Source organism: Aythya marila (genome assembly GCF_965140915.1).
Source record: "Aythya marila genome assembly, chromosome: Z".
In the NCBI taxonomy this organism is placed as follows: domain Eukaryota; kingdom Metazoa; phylum Chordata; class Aves; order Anseriformes; family Anatidae; genus Aythya; species Aythya marila.
In genome coordinates this window covers 61943333-61959693 of record NC_139080.1, presented here as the reverse complement: position 1 = coordinate 61959693, position 16361 = coordinate 61943333, and the positions used below count along the sequence as shown (strand labels likewise).

Here is a 16361-nt window from a genome sequence, read left to right as displayed (position 1 = left end):
CGCCGTCGGCCGTTGGGCGGCCGTTGCTCGGCGGTTGGGCGGCCGTTGGGCGGGCGGAGCGGGGCGGCCGGCGGTGAGCGGGGGGCTCTGGGACCCGGCATCGGCCTCCGTGACTGGGGAGCGGCGCCGGGCCCCGCTGGCGACCGTGTGAGTGTGAGTGTGTGTGCGGTTCCGCGGGGGAGCGAGATGGAGCCGCTGCCCAGCGCGGCGCCCCTGGCCACGAAGCTGCGGAACACCCTGGTGCAGTACCACGGCATCGCGGACAGCGAGTGGCGGGTCGCCAAGAAAACGGTGAGTGGGCGGCTGCAGGTCACCCCCTGGGAGCAACAACAGAGAGGGAGGGGTGTGATGGGGTGTGACGCGGGTGTGAGGCATCTGGCTGTTATCGCAGGGCGTTCTGAGAGGCCCTCTGAAGTGAACCTGCATGGACAGGGCAGCTTGGGATGGCAGGAGGGGTTTTCCCGGACGTAGTGTGTCATGGCTTGTAGCTGTTGATGTGGAAGGCCCGCACAGTCCTAGCTGTGTGGGGCTGGGGCTTGAAGCAAAAGGGAGGTGTGGGGAGTTGGTGGTCGGCCTCTTCTCACAGGTAACTAGTGATGGGACCAGAGGGAATGGCCTCAAGTTGTGCCAGGGGAGGTTCAGGTTGGAAATGAGGAGACATTTCTTCTCAGAAAGAGCAGTCAGGCATTGGGACGGGTTGCCCAGGGAGGTGGTGGAGTCACCATCCCTGGGGGTGTTCAAGGACAGGCTGGACCTGGTGCTTAGGGACATGTTTAGTGGGTGACATTGGTGGTAGGGGGGTGGTTGGACCAGGTGATCTTGAAGGTCTTTTCCAACCTGAATGATTCTGTGAAAATTTGAAATGCTGCTAGCGCTAGCAGTGCTGTGATATGCTCATTTGTACTTTCCAATTAACCAGCCACAGCCTTGTAGTTAGGCTCTGCTGGCTTTTGGTATCTCTTTTTGTCAATAATCATAGAATCAATTACGTTTGAAAAAAGTCTTCAAGAACACATGCTTTAGCTTCCAAATGTCTTCCTCATAAAATGTGAGATCACTGTCTGTTCCTTCCCTCATGTTGCTTCATATGTTTTCATTGCCTTCAAGCTGTGACTGTTTATCAGAGCCTCCATGGTATGAGAAGGCCCCCCCCCCTCCCTTGAAGAGAATGAGAGAATGCAGCTCCTGCTTTCCCAAAGCAGTTTGCCATATCCTTCTGTTGAGCTGCTTGGCTTCTCAGAGTTCTGCTTCATTAAGCTAAATAGACTTTGGTGCATCAACTGTAGGCTGTTGGAACACTTTTTACCCCTGTCTTGCACAGCAGGTAGAAATGTGTTTTGACATCTCAGTTTGGCAGTGTGGTGGGACTAGTGGAGGAAATTTGCGTCCCCCTCTCCTGCTATGGGCAGGGACACCTTCCATTACGTTAGATGTCCCAGAGGCCCCCTCCAGCCTGACAATGAACAGATCCAGGAATGGGGATTCCACAGCTTCTCTGGGCAACCTGTTCTCAGCACTCTCAGAATAAAGAATTTCTTCCTTATATCTAATATAAATCTTTTAGTTTAAAGCCATTACCTACTGCTACATACCCAGTAAGGTACTGAAAGGGCACTAAGTTCTCTCCAGAGCCTTCTCCAGGCTGAACAATTCAAACTTTTTCAACTTCTCTTCATAGGACTATGATTATCCTCATGGCCCTCCTCTGGACTTGTTCTAATACATCCATGTCCTTCTTGTGCTGGGTGCACCAGAGCTGAACACGGTGGTCCAGTGGGGTCTCATGAGAGCAGGGCAGAGGGGGACAATCACCTCCATCACCAAGCTGACCACACTACTTTGGGTGCAGCCTTGGACACAGTTGGCTTTCTGGGCTGCAAGCACACATTGCTGGCTCGTGTTGAGCTTCTCATCAACCAGCACCCCCATGTCCTTCTCTTCAGGGCTGCTCTCAATCTCTGTCCAGCCTGTGTTTGTGCTTGGGATTGCCCTGACCCAGTTGCAGGGCCTCGTATGTGGCCTTGTTGAATTTCATGAGGTTCTCACAGGCACACCTCTCAGCATGTCCAGGTCCCTCCGGATGACATCACTTCCTTTCCTCCCGTGTGTTGACTGCACCACTCAGCCTGGTGTCATCAGCAAATGTGCTGAGGGTGGACTCGATCCCACTGTTGTGTACTTGTGGATGCAGTACTTATGCTACTGTTGTTTAGGATGTTTAAGCCTTAGAGCTTATGTAGTCATGATCCCAAACAAAAAGTAAGTAGTATTTTCTTTAATGATGAATTTCAGAGATTTTGTATGTAGGTTCCATTTTATAGTTAGATAATAATCAGAGGTTACCATTTTCCTTATTTTATCTGGCATACTCTAAAACAAATAGACCACTTTGCAAGACATTTCTAGTCAGGCATATAGGAGGGAAGGGTAATTTAAGCTTGCTTGTATGCTATTGTCAGCACTTCCTGTACACATCTGCTTGGTCATGTGTTACAGGAGTGCAGGCACAGACTGTATGGTCTTCCTGTCTGGATAGTGGTTTTCCAGTTGCCTTTAATTGAAAAGCTGTATCTAATATGTCTTTCCGTTATTCTGTATGTATTCCTAGTAAATTGGCTTGGCCTGCAAAGCTGTTTATCTGCTCAGACTTCTAGTACTTGATACAGAGAAAGGCAATTGACTGATTTTTTTTGAAAGAATGGAGGATTACCAGCAAAGACATCTGAAAGATGTCTGCTTTTCTATAGGAAAATATACAAGAGAGCACTTTGGGGTGAGCCACAGTTAATGATAGCGTATTTTGCTTTTCATTAGAAAAACTGAGGCATTTTCTCGACATCTTAGAATGGTATGTAAGTGGCAAGTAACATCATATCTTCCATTTTATTTCAGAAAGATGCAACGGTGTGGCGTAAACCATCAGAGGAATTCAGTGGATACCTGTAAGTTTGCCTGCAGACTAGATCAATTTTTAAGGTTCCACAGATGTGCTTTATAGAGTTCAGATATGAAGGTTCTGATTCTTCACAGGAGAAGCTAAGTGGGTCATCTGGTGTGCCTTGTTGTCATTTAAAGGCCTGTACCATTTATTTTGGGTGTTATGCTTTGATGATTTGTGCTTTCTTGGTGTCCAGACACCACAAAACTCCCACTGGCTGATGTGGGCAACAACATAAGTCCAAACTTCTTAGAAATATACATCACATACAGGTTCAGTAGGTCTGCAGCATTACTGAGTGACAAGCCAGTCAGTGTTTGCACACTGTTAGTGACTATGCAACTGGTAGAGTAAAACATCAAGCATGTAGTTGTGGGCAAGATGTGTGACATAAAGACCATTCCCATGTGAGTTTCTGTCATTGGGTTCTGTAGTTAGTGGTAGGTTTAAATGGAGAAATAGTTATTAGAAAGCAGCAGTTTGAAGAAAGGAAGAGTGCTGTGTAAAGGTAGTGTTTGAAAGTACATGAAGGACTGATATGCTTGGGGTACTGCAAGTCCTGGTGAATCTGCTAGAACTGACAACCCCAGGTACCACAAGTCTACTGACTCTGTACTGGGCCACCAGTACAGTAGCATGAACACCAAGTTGTGTGAGTTAAACCACTGCCAAAAAAGTCAGCTGCTATATGCAGCTGACTCCAGGATTGTGAACACACCCTATTTAAAAAAGGACACTGAAATTTCCAAACAGCCACCAGGCACTGGCATTCTTGGTGTACACTGAGGCTGGCCACAGTCAGCTAACTATGAGTGAAAAGGGGTGAAATGTGCAAGAGAAAAAATGAATGGGTTGTGTGACTGGTTGCCTACTATTAATAAGAAGAGCTTAATGAATAAGAAGTGTTTTGAAAATAGTGATTATTAACATTTTTTCCCTCTCAGGAGAATGAGACCTAGTAATTCAAGTAATCAACATTTCTAGTATCTACTTAACATAATGAATGTTCTGTAAAGTCTTACACCAAATTATTTGGTACTCTAATAGGCCACCAAGGCATAATGTAGTTTCTTGTTAGCTTGGTTCTACTACTGTTACCTCTACTTTATGAGGACTGTGACTGTTTTTCTCATTGTATACCTGCTCTCTTTTCTATTCGCTTGTAGTTTTACTTGTCCCTGGTGACCTCCTTTGCTCCCATTGCAAGAGCAGCAAAATAACAAGCTGTTAGAGAAATAAACATGATGATTTTTATTTGAGGAAAGAGGTTGCAATTTAAGAAATACAGATTGCAGCATAAGGACAAAGCTTCCTAGAATTATGCCTATTGCAGAAAAGGATACACGCAGGGATCTTCTGTACTGTCTTTCTGATACAATTATCCACTGACTATAATTCCAGATACCAAGGCATTATAGTCAGTGTATTGTTGCAAACTAAAGGAATACTGAATGAGAATTTCTGACTTAAATGTAAACTTATGTTTCTCTAGCTACAAAGCTCAAGGAGTGGTGGAAGATGTTACTAACAGAATTGTGGATCATATTCGCCCTGGACCTTATAGGCTGCACTGGGACAGCTTAATGACTACGATGGACATCATGGAAACATTTGAGGAGGTAAAGACTTGCATACAGATTTTTAAAGGAAATGTGTGTAGGCACGTATGTGAATCTAACATCACAGAAAAGCAGTAGTTCCAATTAGTACTGATATTTTTACTTGTGTTTTCTTCAATGCATGTTTATTTGCATGGACAGTATGAATACATGCTGTGGGTAACTTCAGAAGATGCTTTCTGGCTGCACAGCCCTCTTCTGCAGCTTGACATTCAGCTTTCCATGAATGAAAAAACAGAAAGGAATAAAACCTGAAAGGTTGCAGCTGAAATGTGGGAGCTGTGGTACAATTCACATGTAGAAGAGTTATAGTGTAATATTCTACACATCAGAGGCTTTACATTCTCCTCACTTTCATCTATTCCACAGTCAATAAGGTTGTTGGTATTAATAATCCACTCGTGCTTCTACAGAAACTACAACCTGTTCCTAAAAGGTTTTCTTAGCTGTGTGGCAGGGCTTTGTGCTGAGCGCAAAAATAATTTGTACTGGAGGGCAAGACTTGATAAAGAGGGATACTTTTGAAATTGGTTATGTAGAAGTTGTTAACCTTGTTTTGGTTACTGGGGACATCCACTATGACTTTAAAACCCTGTAGGCATCTGGCTTAAACACAGATGCATTGTTTCGTGCTCTGGCTTTTCAGGAGGATTTATATGATAATGTGTTTTTGCTAATTGCTCCTTAGTATTTACACAAACTTAAGTGTCTCATAAGAAAGGCTTTTTGGAAGACTTGTTTGCATTCTGTTTTGTTCACTTGGTGGATTAAAAGCCCTTGACAGAGGATCTTAGTACTGAGTGCAGCTTCTTGCAGTTTATTCATGATCTTTTCAGACTTGCTAGGTAGTGGGAAGGGAATGTAAAATCCACATGGCTTTCAGTTCCCAGACATAACTTAAAATTCTATTGTTTTAATCAGGATGGTTTAAAGGAGCCAGATACCCTCAGCCTCTGCAGTGCTCAGTTGCAGACTACAAGTTCTTAAGAACTTCCAGCCTGTAGACCAAAAATGACACTTCCGTTAAGATCTCACTGAAGTTTTCTGGACAGCATGTAGTTGAAAGATAGCACCATCTTTTTTGGAAAAGGCTAGCTGCCTACCAGCTTAAATATCCCTGTATTCATTATAATAAGGTATTTTTGTTTTGTTACTGTCCTCGTTCTGTCACTCAACAAGAACTGCTGTGTGATGCGTTACACCACTGCTGGCCAGCTCTGGAATATCATAGCACCAAGGGAGTTTGTTGACTTCTCTTACACCACAAACTACGAAGATGGTCTTCTAACATGTGGTAAGGCACCACTTACCTTTGCTCAATTCTTATTTTGCAGCACCTGTCTGCCTTAAGATTTGGTTCAAATTAAGTATAGTTCTGTAGTAAACATTCAAAAATGATATAAAATGGTCTCCAATTAGTATTTCAGAGGTATTTTAGAGATTTTACAGATTTAAAGAAGTATACAAGTTATTGCTTTGCCCATTAGCCATTCATGTGTGACAGGACTCATTTATGCCAACTGTAGGACGGGAGTGGTAGAGACAAATTGTGTAGTTTGTCTCAGCTTATACAGCAAACTGAGTGAAGTAAAAAGCTTCCTAGTAAGTGGGAGGAATGTCTTTACTGTCCATTTCTGCTTGTTAAGCTCGGCTTATTTGTGAAGGAGTGTGGATGACAAGCAGGCAGCTTTCAGGTATGCAAGTATCCAAAAGCTTAAAGTGTTCCTGTCACTACTACTAAATTCCACAGGTAGAAACTTTTATTTTTTCTCTCTCTGAAATTAATTTTCCTTTTCTTTTTTGTTTTCCTTGACAGGTATTAGCCTTGAGTATGGAGAGGTGAGACCTGATTTTGTCCGTGGATTCAATCACCCTTGCGGTTGGTTCTGCGTCCCTCTTAAAGACTATCCTAACCACAGTCTTTTGACGGGTTACATTCAGACAGAACTGCGAGGGATGCTGCCACAATCTGCAGTAGACACTGCCATGGCTAGTACTCTGGCCAATTTCTACTCTGACCTCAAAAAGGCACTGAAAACATAGGCAAAAAGTGACTCAGAAGCCCATGCATTTCTTGCAATCAAATTACATTGTTTAGCTTAGCATAGGTTAGCTACTGAGTTCAGAGGTAACATTGTTCCTGAATGGTTCCTGAACCTTTATGTAGAAGGATCCAAACAACTTTGATGTGATAACTTAGCATACATTCCTAATTCACAGCACAAGATTTTGTTTCTTGCTCAGCACACTGCAACTGTGTGAGGAGTAGTCTGAATCTAAACACAAGATGAGTGTGGGCATGAAAAATGCATACAAACTCAGCTCTCACCAACACTATTGAGAGTAGAGTACTCAGGATTTTGTGGGTGCAGGTTGCTGTACAGGCAGCATCTCATTGGAGATGTAATTTTGTAATATATATATATATTTTTATATTTAAGTTTTTGGTTTGTGTAGTTTGTAAAGGTGCATCTTTAATTTCTGTTTTAGAAATTTGCTTTGATTTACTATTGAGATGGTCCATAGCTAAATTTTTAAACAGTACTGTTCATAAGAAAGTTATTTGCTCATGTTAGCAAAATAAGTATTCATTACTGGCATTTCTTTGATATTGTAACTGTAGCTTGATAACTGTTGTAAGTAACAGTCTCAGTGCATAGATAAAGAAATGTCTTTACAGCTGATCCAAAGCTCATTTAAGTCATCACGTGTCTTTTCATAGTATAGTGGGGTTTTAGTCATGCAAATAATTGTCAAAAGAGCAAACATCCAGTGGATCCTCTGTAATACTCTGCACTCCTAAATGATTTTTTACTTGAATTTGCATGTAATTGTGTTCTCTAGCTTAATTTTTGTCTTCCTAAACTGAAAAACCAGGAGTTACTAGAAGTACAGACAGTACCACTAACTTGCTTCAGACATAGTCATTGGTTTAACCACAAGAGTACAGACTGCACTGCACTAGGGCTTTCTGTTGATTTTTGCAATAAATGAAATGAGCATCTTAAAACACAAGGAACTGAAGGTCAAAGCACAAGCTGTAGAGTTGCTCAGAGCCGCTGGATAGTGGAAGATCAAATTTTTAAGGATATTCAGTCTCACAGTGATGCTGATGGCTATACAGGAGGGGCTTTCAAAAGCCTACTGTCTGTGCTGCTAGGAACCCGAATTCTCTAAAACATTACGTTGAGAATTTAATGTTGGTATGCATCATTTGCTCAGGTAAGATTGTAATTGTCTCTGTGCTTTACTAGTGTAAGTGCAGCTGCACAGTAGTTTGGGAAAGTACCCTAGAGCCATAATATTGTGGGACCATTGTATACATACAATCCAAGGACACAAAACAGTGGCCTCAAGTTGTGCCAGGGGAGTTTTGGATTGGACATTAAGAAGAACATCTTCATGGAAAAGGTGGTTAGGGATTGGAACAGGCTGCCCAGGAGGGAAGTGGTGGAGTCACACTTCCTGGAGGTATTTAGGAAATTTGTGGACCTGGCACTAAAGGACATGGTTTAGCAGTTGCCTTGGTGTTAGGTGGATGGTTGGCTTAATAATCTTAAGGGTCGTCTCCAATTTAAATGATCCTATGATAACAGAGGAAGCCATGCATAGACTACATGTATAGTCACTAATCTGTGCGTATTGATGTCTCCTTTTTTTAAAGCTTCTGGGCTGATTGAGGGGTTTTGATACAGATGTATAAAGAGCAAAATACTCCATTGCTCCATAAAGAGCAGAGATTAAACCTTCACAGAGCCACATCAGTGTTACAGAAGCAGGTCGAAGGGAGCTCAAGACTCTTATGAGAGGATGTTTGCAGAGCACTAGATACTGCAGAAAAGATCACAAGGTCCTTGTAGTAAATACCTATTATAAGGGCTCTAGCATCACCAGAATATCAAGCCTTATTTGTGTTAAGTGAAATGGCTTTTTACACTTTCAATGAAGATAGGCTGATGAAGCACAGAGCAGCCAAAGAAAGAAGGCTTGCGTTTAAACAGAAGAAAATCACTGGCATTTTAAGTATGAAGGTGGTTTTTATATACATTTTCTCCATGAAGGTTTCCTTTTTATTTTCCTTTATTTTATTTCCTTTTTAGTTTTCAATAACAGTCCTAGGGGTGGAAAGATCTTGTGATGAAGGGCAAATATCTGAAAGCAAAGCAGGCCTTCTATTTTGCATTGTGGTACATTATAATTTGTTCCTTTAGCACTGATTCAGCTGGCTTCATACGTTTTAACACCAGTAGTCTATTGCTTCTGCCAATGAGTCTGAACATTAAAATTAATAACAGAATAGAGATTACAGAGGCAGAGACAGGAGCTAGATGTTTTTATGTCAGCATAATACAATTCTTCTGTTTTCATATAGGGAGAAATTATGGAAGGTGCTAGCAAACCTTAAGGATTTATTTTCTTGGGGATTCTCATTCCTGTAAAAAAATTACTCATTCAAGTAAAAAAATTTCTAGTTTAGGAGCACAACAATTGACAAGGTATGCTGATTACACTGCTGAAGCAATGCATAGTTGGTAGCCCTACACTGATTATTCTAAACAGTTCATCTGTGGAGTAATACTAAACTGTAAGAAAGGTGTCCAGTTTCATATGGTATTGTATTCGTTTAAAATCAAAACTTTCTTTCTTTTTATATAGCTAGGGATTGAGAGGAGTGTTAGATCATGCAGCAGAGCTGTTCTTTAACCAGAGTACATTCAGAACGAAGAAAGCCATGAAATCAAGTACTGATCAGAAAAGAACTTCTTTCCACATCACTGCATTGCTTTCCTCCTAAGGTAATGGACAGCCTAGATGGAACAAGGTGGTACAAATAGGAAGAGAACTGAAGGGACAGAAGTGCAGGAACATGTTACTTAGCTTGTTAGGAGGTAGTTTGAGACAAAGTAAATTATTTTGTGTAGATTGCTGTCATCATCACAACAGCAGAATTTGTGCACATTTGTGAGGTTAGCCAATATTTTTGTTGGGAAGGGTCACAGGCTACATTTGTTACTTCAATTTAGTGTTTCAGCTAAACTAGAACAGGACTGTGTCATCTGAAAGCAGCTTCTGAATGAGGCACCCAAGATACCAGTTTTTGCTGGAGAAATAGCATGTACATATATATAAATGCATCAGAATTATTTTTATATGACTAGTAACTGGGGGGGAAAAATAAATACTCTTTTCAGGGGCTTAGGCAATATACCAGTTTATTTAAAGTTTGGCACTTTAACTAGTTCCTGTGTGTGTGGATGGGAAGGATGGCTAATGATAAGATGATTTGCATGTTTAGCTTTTGTTTGTCATTGAAAACCTTCATCATTGAATCTTGTGCGTAATTGTGCTGCTTGTTTTGTATTCTACCACAGCCTGCTAGGAGGTGGAACAGTACCTCAGACAGATACTCTGGGAACAGCACAAGCCTTGATCTCACATTTGATTAATTTATAATGCTTTTAATAGACCAAAATGTGATGACAGTGTGTAATTCCTTCAGTAATCATAAATAACGAGAACTATTTGACTGTGTGAACTGGTGATTAATAAACCTATAAGGTTCATTGCTGGAAAAAGAGCCATGGTTCTATTGAAACCAGTCAAGTTGTACCTATGTTCAGAAAGTATAAATCAATCTGTCTTAACAGTGGTTTTAACTGACTGTGTTCAGTGCTTAAGAGATTTGTGGTTTATATTTTGAATGCAATTGCAGAATAAATTAAAACATGAACTCCAACAGACTCATGATGCATCTTTTTCAATACTTGTGCAGTTGGATGTAGTATTTGGCTCGTTTGGGGGGAGTTGTGTCTGGTTAACTAGCATCTTCAACTGCATGGTGATGTAATACTGTCAGTCTCCATATACTTAAAAACAAACTCCAGTATCTTTATTTAAAATCATGATTCAGCCTAGGAAGATTTCAACTTCCCAGAACAACTCAGACTCATATTTCTGCTAAATTAAAATATCTTGAAAAAGATACAGGTAGGATTTTCTCATAACTTTTATGTACATATTTTTAATGACCCCACGATTGCTGTGGAAGAACTTAGTTTTCTCTTAATATTACTTGTCTTTTAACATGTTCAAGAAATGGTTTCTTAACCATCATAATTAAGTGCATCCTAAACACATGGGCACATAGCATCTTGCAAAAAATGTGTATTAGGGTTACATTCCAGAACATTTATTTTGACATGTATTTAATAAACAAGCAAAGGAAGAAAATACCAGTACCATATGCAGAATCTTTGCTTTTGTCTCTTTTTAAGCCTATAGGAAGGCGGGAGAGCTCTGTAGCATTTTACTTCAGAGCAGAGTTGCAGCCATCTTATCTTGCTTAGGAAAGGAACTGTGCCTCTGAGATACAGCACACTCTTGTAGGGAATGTAACATCTCACCGTATTACAAAGTGGGGTAGAGGTAGGTACAGAAGCTACTTCAGATCATTGGAAAATGATTAAGTATGCTAGTTAGGATTATTAAGAAAAACTGTGATGTTTAATCCTAATCTAAACCCATTTTATGATGGAAGACAGGAAGATGGAAGCAATTAATAAAATACATGCTAAAGATGAAATGTTCTGTAGGGACATCTGAAGTCCTAGACCAGAAGCTACGCTATATGATACATTCTGCCTTTTCCAGTCCTCACTGGGGTGTGCTGGTGACTCAGAATACAGGTACGGACTGATAAATGTGGAGTCCATCTTCCCAGGAACTGTGCCTCTAGCAGGGGGAAAACAGACGCAAATGATATCAGAACATGACAGGAGATGCTTGCACATGTTTCACAGTTGATCCCCACAGGAAGAGGTGTCACGATACCCTTGCTTAGGCATCTGGCTTAAAGTGCCCCCAAATCAGCACATTATCCAGAAACGTCTTTTCTAAAGTGAATTTCTCTTTCAGTGAGTCAAGCCAATATGAATACATAAGGATCCTTGAAAAGTTTTGTTTTGTTTTGTTTTGGTTTGGTTTGGTTTGGTTTTTGTTTGTTTTTTGTTTTTGTTTTTGTTTTTTTGTTTTGTTTTTTGATACAGGTGATGTCTGTGAAGCTATTAGATCAACAACTTAATTATTAGATCAACAACTTAAGAAACAACTTGCTCAGGCTGGCCAAGGGGGCTGATTTGGCTGTGCTCTCATGCCTCATAGAAAGCATTTCCTGAGCTCTCTGCCTGGGTCTTCTCACCTGCTTTGCAACACAGATCCAGCTCCTAGGCATGTTATGAGCTCAGAGTACAGGACAACAAAATACCATCCTGAGTAAGATTCCCTGACTTGCTCACGATTACTACCCGAGCACTGCCTTTAATTTGGGTTTCAGTTGCACAGCATTAAGGCTAGCACGTTGATGTTATTAATTCAGGCCTTCAGGCTCACTGGACAGTGCTCCAAGGGAGTGCATCTGAGCAGTTGCAAGCATGAGTCCTTTGTTATTTGGATGCAATCCAAAATTTTAGTAGCCTTTGGATTCATAATAAACGTTTGCAGAAAACAGATCTCCATGATAGACAAGCTGCTAACTGCAACACAATGACTCAGAACTTTATAGAACACTTTCTGGTCACAAGAATAGCAAAACAGAGATCGCTCAAGGAGTTTGCAGTGCTTCATTGCTGGAGGTCTTTAAGAACAAATAAAATGTCTATCTACCTCACATAACCCTCCATGGGGCACAGCGATACACCTTACAATAGTCCTTCCAGTCCTCTTGTTCTGTATTCCACCACTTGTAACAGATTTATCAGATTTTTTATTATTTTATTATTTTTTTTTTAATCCAACTGCTAAGCTTTTAAGGGAAGAGAAGTTGAAATGTTATGCCAAGTTGGAAGTAATTCACAACTGTGCTAGGAACTGATGAGACACATAATTTCATCTCACTATAATGATGACTACCATCCCTTATTCCACACTGAACATTAGCTGTCAGTAAATAACAGATGTAAGCATGTCTAGATTAACTATTTTATTTAGCATCATATCAGTCATGCAAGCCACTTATTAAAAACAGACTTTCCACCATAAAATTGTATTTTCACAGCTTATCAGCATTTCTATACAAGCACACAAGCAGGTACATTGGTCCCCAATAAAACACACTGAAACAACAAAGCTGACTTTTTCTGGTTCCAGTTTCTCTCCGGTTCATTTATACAGAGTATCAGAAAAGTTACTACACAAACGGGTTTAGTCTGAAGTAAATGTGTACAATTAAACAAGCAGTCCACGAATTTCTATTTAGTCACTAACATCTTTGCTAGTACAAGCAGTGTTGACAGTACAAGTTTTCTTACACGTATCTTCATTATTGTTAGGGGTCCAACCACCATTGCTCTGAGATGATGAGCTTCTGTAACAGGCTTATAGCAAACATATTTCGTGTTACAAGTCCATAGCACCATTTGTCTGTTTGCCTTAGAAGCATCAGGACATACCCTACCTGTGCAGCTTATGCTCATCTTTAATCAAGGGAAGCACAAAGCTTCCTTCTTTTGGCTTGGTCCTCATCCAGCCTCAAAGCCAAGAGCCACCAGGAGCCTCCAAACCAAGGCCAAGCCCTTCATTAGCCCTTCACGTACTGCACCACCCCCGGTGAAAAACAGCTCAGGCGGAGGAATAATGTGACTCCGAGCTCCTTAGCAAGGGGCTGGAGCAGCCAACCAGACTGCTCGGTGCCTCCCAGGCTTGCAAGAGGACATCATAGTACTGCATCTTCAAACTAACAGATTGCTTCCCCCAGGTGAGAAAGACATGCTGACCCTTCCCCTCTTCTCCTGTTCCCTACTCACCCCGCTGGATCAGCCATCCTAGCTGTTCTTCATTTTCCCACAAGCAAAGGTCTCTTAACACTGTTTCTTCTAAAAAAAAAAAAAAAAAAAGTCCCCTCTGAAACATTAAATGAAATTTCTGGTATTTAATCAGGAGCACTAGGATGGCTTCTCGTGAGCATGTAGTGTGAATAAGGAAGCGGTTCCTGTTGTGCGTAGTAGCACCAAGCCACAGCTGGGATTTGCTCATAGTAGCTAGCTCTTGTTTGCTATTAATCTTAGTAAAAGCTCTCATAGTGTTTAGTTACTGTTTCCACGCAGCCAAGAAAGTAAAGATTTGGGCACAGCAAACAAGGCACCCACTACTGCAGTGAGGGCAGTAGGTTGGTGACAGCAACTGCTTGGGACTCCACGGGTCCAATGGGTTTTATGGGTCCCCATTGTTCCCCAGGTCGGTGTTACCTAGAGAGGACACCGCTGCTGCAGGGTATAGGAAATCCTCCAGAGATTTTTTTTTTTTTTTTTCCTAAATATGCACACTGTCCATTTTGCTTAGTTTCATGAATGTTTCTCAGTGATGTTGCTCACCAGCAAAGACTACTCCAGGCCTATGGAGTAACAACATGCTGCTGAGAAAGACATGCTCCATAGCAAACCAAGGACAAGACTGGGAGCTGGAGTAATAGCATAAGCAAAACAGCTTTGATTTCTTACTCATGAAAAGAAGTGGGGCTAGGGGTGGGAATTTTCCACCTAGAAGATTTATTTGCTCTCCTTTTGTATGCATGGCTGATTGTGAGGTCTGAAAAAATAGAAAAGGACTTACAGATACATTTCCCCTTTTTCCTTGTTCAGACAACACTACGGAGGAACTCTCTTTGGTGCACTTGGTAGCAAAATTCTCCAGTATTTCTGTTGTGGGAAATCATTGTTCAGTGGTACTTAGGGATCTGTGGGGGTGGTTGTGCTTGTTTATGGAGAGTTACCATTTTTAAGTGACAAAATTATGCCTTGGTTTTCTTTTCCTCTTTCTGTTTCCCTTGGGTTTCTGTAGGTATGGTGCTTACATTTCTCACAGCTTCTTGGAACTAGTATTTGGAGGGTTTAGTGGTTAATGTCTGTAAACATTATGCATTAATCTGTAAAGATATTATCACGTGTGCCTTTATTGCTGTGACTAGGCCAATTGATATAAATTGACCAAGTCATTTTGGTTAACATCAAGTAGAAGTGTCAGATGGACCTTCACAGCAATGTTTCAGATAAGTGTCTCTTCAACAACCATGGATTTTTGCACTTTGCTCTTCATACACCCTGTTTGTTTAGTCAGGTATGGCTTAAACTGGTAATTTGCTCACTGGACATTTGCAAAGCCTACAGCTCCTCTAGCTTGTCTGGTGTGCAGAGAGAGAGCCTTGGGCAGGATTAAAACAACATTGCCTCAACGTAGCCCAAGACTATTGCTTTGCAAGGGGTCAGAAAACAGGTCCTCATGGGGCAGCAGCATCAAGGCAACTTGGATTAACTACTGTTGACTTAGTGCTATTTTAAATTTCTTAAATGAGTAACAAAAAAAGGTTGTGTATTTTATTTTATTTTATGTATTATTTTTTTCCTTTCCTGAAAGTGGTCGCTCTAAAAGACATGGCAGATAATACCAAGGGCTGAGATGATAAAGCAGAGCTCTGTGCATGGTTCTGTGGATGAATAAATATGAGTCAGTATATTATCTCTGGAAGAGATCACAGGCCATTTACAGCTATAAACCATACCCAAGGGCTTGCCTCACCTTCTGAGCTACCAGAATAACTGTCTGAAGTCTAAGACACACTAATTTCACTTAGGAGAGCCATCTCAGGTCCACCCAAAATAGGGATAAGAATTGCATTTTTTTCTCTCTGTTTGATTGACTTTCCCCATGTGTACTGATGTAGGTGAATGATTGATTCTAAAGTGTATTATATATAGACAACAATGAGGACCAAGTGTTATGAACTGACTTCGCTGTTTCTTCTGCCAGCACTCTTAAGTATTAATGCTGCATAAAGTAGGATACCATTACATGTACATCAACTGACATTAAGTACATGATACTAAAAGAACATTGCTCATAGCACAAGTGAAGTTTTTTGGGAGTTCCTGAGTATGTGTTTCTTCGGGATGGCTGAAGCCACATCTCCATGGAAGGAGGAAGATGCAGTTGATGAAGCAGGCTCCTGGTGCTCAGGAGCAGCACCTGGCCTTCTGCTGTTCTCGTGTCACTGTGCTCTGAGCCCCTCGCTCCCTCAGTGTTACCAGCTGGCAGCCACAAAGCATCTGAGGCAAACCAGGTGCCTTTGTCTTCTGTTTAGAAAATAACACAAGTTGCTGAACTCTTTGCTGGCTCTGGCATTTGTTGCATAGCTTTGTGCTATTTCTGTCAGCCAGGTATATGCTTCTGAGAAAGGAAACAGAAGGCACCAGAAGGCAGTGTGACTCTAGGAAATGGGGAGGAAGAGGAGACACCACCTGCACCCCACCTGGGAACTGACTGGCAACGACTGATCACACCAAGGACGGCTCATATGGGAATACGTTCATACTTCAGCAGTGCACCCAGACTTTTTGGAGTACAATCTATTCAAAGAAGAAGGGCAAAAGCATCTGACAGACCCAAGGGCCATGGCAGGTTTGTCAGGACAGCATATCCAAAACTTGCCAAGTGTCAGAGGCTCCTTGCCCACTGGCTGGCAGCTGGTGGCACTTCCCGGGTGCCCTGTGGGGTCTGTGGCCAGGAAAGAGGATGGAGCTTAGAGGGGAAGAAAAACAACAAGCTGTCTGGCCCTGAATGCATGTCACCAGTTCTCGAAAACAGTATTTCTACTGGAAATACACAAAAGAGCCTTTTCTTTTAAGCTTTGCTCTCTACGTATCGGCATATAGCAGTCTCCAGTGCTGCATCTCAGGCAGGCAGAAGAAAGCAGTGGATGGTCTTCATTACAGGAGGATCTCTCTGCTATTTAATAGGAGCAAACACATGGCGTT

At 41.5% G+C, this 16361-nt stretch overlaps 1 protein-coding gene across 3 annotated transcripts; it reads left to right on the top strand.

The window, feature by feature from the left end:
* The first annotated feature begins 74 nt into the window (after positions 1–74).
* STARD4 (StAR related lipid transfer domain containing 4) lies at positions 75–10288 on the top strand. Of its 3 annotated transcripts, XR_014319405.1 has the most exons (7): positions 75–291; positions 2893–2942; positions 4431–4557; positions 5737–5851; positions 6374–6396; positions 9214–9353; positions 9930–10288. XR_014319405.1 is itself a non-coding variant. In XM_082784073.1 (6 exons), exons 1-6 carry the CDS (start codon positions 187–189, stop codon positions 9259–9261), a joined length of 468 nt encoding a protein of 155 aa, XP_082640199.1. In that variant the 5' UTR covers positions 75–186; the 3' UTR covers positions 9262–10288. The 3 variants fall into 3 exon arrangements, 2 of the variants coding, with proteins under 2 accessions (XP_082640199.1, XP_082640198.1); XM_082784073.1 differs by having other exon boundaries at positions 9214–10288; XM_082784072.1 differs by having other exon boundaries at positions 6374–10288.
* The last annotated feature ends 6073 nt before the right edge of the window (positions 10289–16361 follow it).

Coding starts and splice junctions, on each gene's coding strand:
- STARD4 (XM_082784072.1), top strand. CDS start 187: ATGGAGCCGCTGCCCAGCGCGGCGCCCCTGGCCACGAAGCTGCGGAAC. Junction 292..2,892: donor GGCGGGTCGCCAAGAAAACG/GTGAGTGGGCGG, acceptor ATTTTATTTCAG/AAAGATGCAACGGTGTGGCG. Junction 2,943..4,430: donor GAGGAATTCAGTGGATACCT/GTAAGTTTGCCT, acceptor ATGTTTCTCTAG/CTACAAAGCTCAAGGAGTGG.